Below are 2,076 nucleotides of genomic sequence, written 5' to 3'. Positions count from 1 at the left end.
AATCCTCCAAAATGCCTTCAAATGGGAGAGATATAGGCTCTGGAAGGAAAATCAACGTCAGTGGGCACATACAGAGGCACTACGATTTCTTCTAGGTGTAGGTGTAATGCTCAAATGACCACCTATGGATTGTCAAATTCATGGGACACTAGCGCATCATGCGGATGTCTCCGGACCGCACTAGTGTCTCGAGGATGACAAGTCGACAAAGTTGGTAAGATTCCAGTTTGGAGCTGATGAAGTGATCTAGGTGGGTAAAAAGACAAAAGCGAAAGTACATGACCTCCAATGATGTGGAGGAAGGTGCCATTTGTTGCGTTGAATTGTACGAGGTGTGATTTTTGATATTACAAGTCTATATGTTTATTTTTTCAGCTTTGTAACTTTAATAAGTTAATAATTGTAACGAAGAAAGGTAAAGATCTGTTTTGTTTCATAAAAAAATTTAGATTTTTTTAAATCTTTAGTTTATGGTTCACTATTTTGGATTAGATATGCTTGACATGAATCAATTTTCTAGTCTCATAGTTGATCAAATGATTTTTTTTTTTAATAAATCCAAATTTAAAATCCTTGCTTTACTTGTTTCTATAATATTTTAAATATATTACACATAATAAAATAAGTTAATAAGGAAGTCTTTTATTAATTGGCATTCTTATCTCTAGATTATTTCTCTTCGTAGAGATAAGTTTGTTTAGGTGTCTTAGTGCTTGCATGTTGCTTTCTTTGTGATACATAGCTTTCCTATGCACTATATATATTGTGCAAGTTTTAATCATTTCAAACTCAATTTGCTTAGAATTTATTGATTTTTTATAATATTTAATTTATAGCATTTTTTTGATGAGGTATCTTAAAATAATTATAATTTTTTTTTAATTAATGTTGAGATGTATTTGACAATCATTTCCATATCAAAATCCTAATATATAAGATTTCCAAAATATTAATGTAACATATATGTCTACATGTATTAACTTAAACAAAAGTCATTATAAATTAAAATAAAATAAATTTTGAATAAATAAATTTTTGATATCTATCCTACGTTTAAGAAACTGTAATTAAAAAGTTTAAACAATTCTCTAGAAGCTTTGAACCAATCAGTGTGAATAGATATGAAATAGGCACATATAGTTAGCATTGGCATTTAAGAGTCTTTCACACATAAGAGATAAAAGCCAAGACAAAGTAGAAAAGGTGGAGAGAGTGATTGTCTCACTTACATAAGTGTATGGATAGAGTTTAGGATGGAGCGTGGGAATAGTAGTTGCAGGGATGGATGAATAAGCGTATGGATAGAATTGAGGATGGAGCGTGGGAATGTTGGTGGCAGGGATGGATGAATAAGCGTATGGAAAAGTATGGAGTTGAGGGTAAACAGCAGGGATGGTAGTTGTGGTGGTGGTAGTGGGTGAGGGGCGATGGATTGTGGTGAGTGGAAGTGAGGTGGTGTGCAGTGAGAGAGGTGGTAAGTGGTGTGGCACTAGACCAGCACCGAGAAATGCAGTATTATGCCCCACGCCGCAATAGCTGCAGCATGATGTTGGATTCGCCTTCACCATCACCATTCCAAAGCCCACATTGCTTCCCAAACAGACCAACATCACCAACGCTGCCACACTTGCTTTGTACTCTCCCATCTTCTACACACACACACATAATAAACTTAGTCTATGTATTATGCTTGTATGCTATAACTCAAATGAAACTGAAATGCTAATGAAATGTTAATAATCCTATTCTTAGATTGGTTATACCATAGGCTGATCTATTATACGCACTGCGATGCTTGCTCTTTGCTCGTTTGCTCGATTGCTAATGCCCATGTCTTTCATTTATAGAGCGACAGAGGTGCACTGCTAGCAGTAACCCTATTGTTGGCCATGTGAATAAACTGTCTCACCATTAATTTGCATTTAAGAAGTGGCGTCATTGGAGTGACATCATCATGCGGAGGATGATTGGGTCGATGCCTGTAACTTTCCTTTTCTTCAAGTTAGTACGTACATTTCACTATTGAAATTTACAAGCCATTTTGACCGTCGAGACTTTGGTGGGTTTGTCAGAGTC

General features: G+C 35.5%; 1 protein-coding gene across 1 annotated transcript; it reads right to left on the bottom strand.

Moving 5' to 3' along the window:
- Window positions 1-1,101: 1,101 nt before the first annotated feature.
- LOC131043287 (uncharacterized) lies at window positions 1,102-1,832 on the bottom strand. Its single transcript, XM_057976482.2, has 2 exons — window positions 1,764-1,832; window positions 1,102-1,649 (listed from the first exon to the last, which is right to left on the bottom strand). Exons 1-2 carry the CDS (start codon window positions 1,830-1,832, stop codon window positions 1,107-1,109), a joined length of 612 nt encoding a protein of 203 aa, XP_057832465.2. The 3' UTR covers window positions 1,102-1,106.
- Window positions 1,833-2,076: the final 244 nt, after the last annotated feature.

The sequence above is a fragment of the Cryptomeria japonica genome, chromosome 5 (genome assembly GCF_030272615.1).
Source record: "Cryptomeria japonica chromosome 5, Sugi_1.0, whole genome shotgun sequence".
NCBI classification, from domain to species: Eukaryota; Viridiplantae; Streptophyta; class Pinopsida; order Cupressales; family Cupressaceae; genus Cryptomeria; species Cryptomeria japonica.
This window is presented reverse-complemented; position numbering and strand designations above follow the sequence as displayed.

Coding starts and splice junctions, on each gene's coding strand:
- LOC131043287 (XM_057976482.2), bottom strand. CDS start 1,832: ATGGGCATTAGCAATCGAGCAAACGAGCAAAGAGCAAGCATCGCAGTG. Junction 1,650..1,763: donor GTATAATAGATCAGCCTATG/GTATAACCAATC, acceptor GTGTGTGTGTAG/AAGATGGGAGAGTACAAAGC.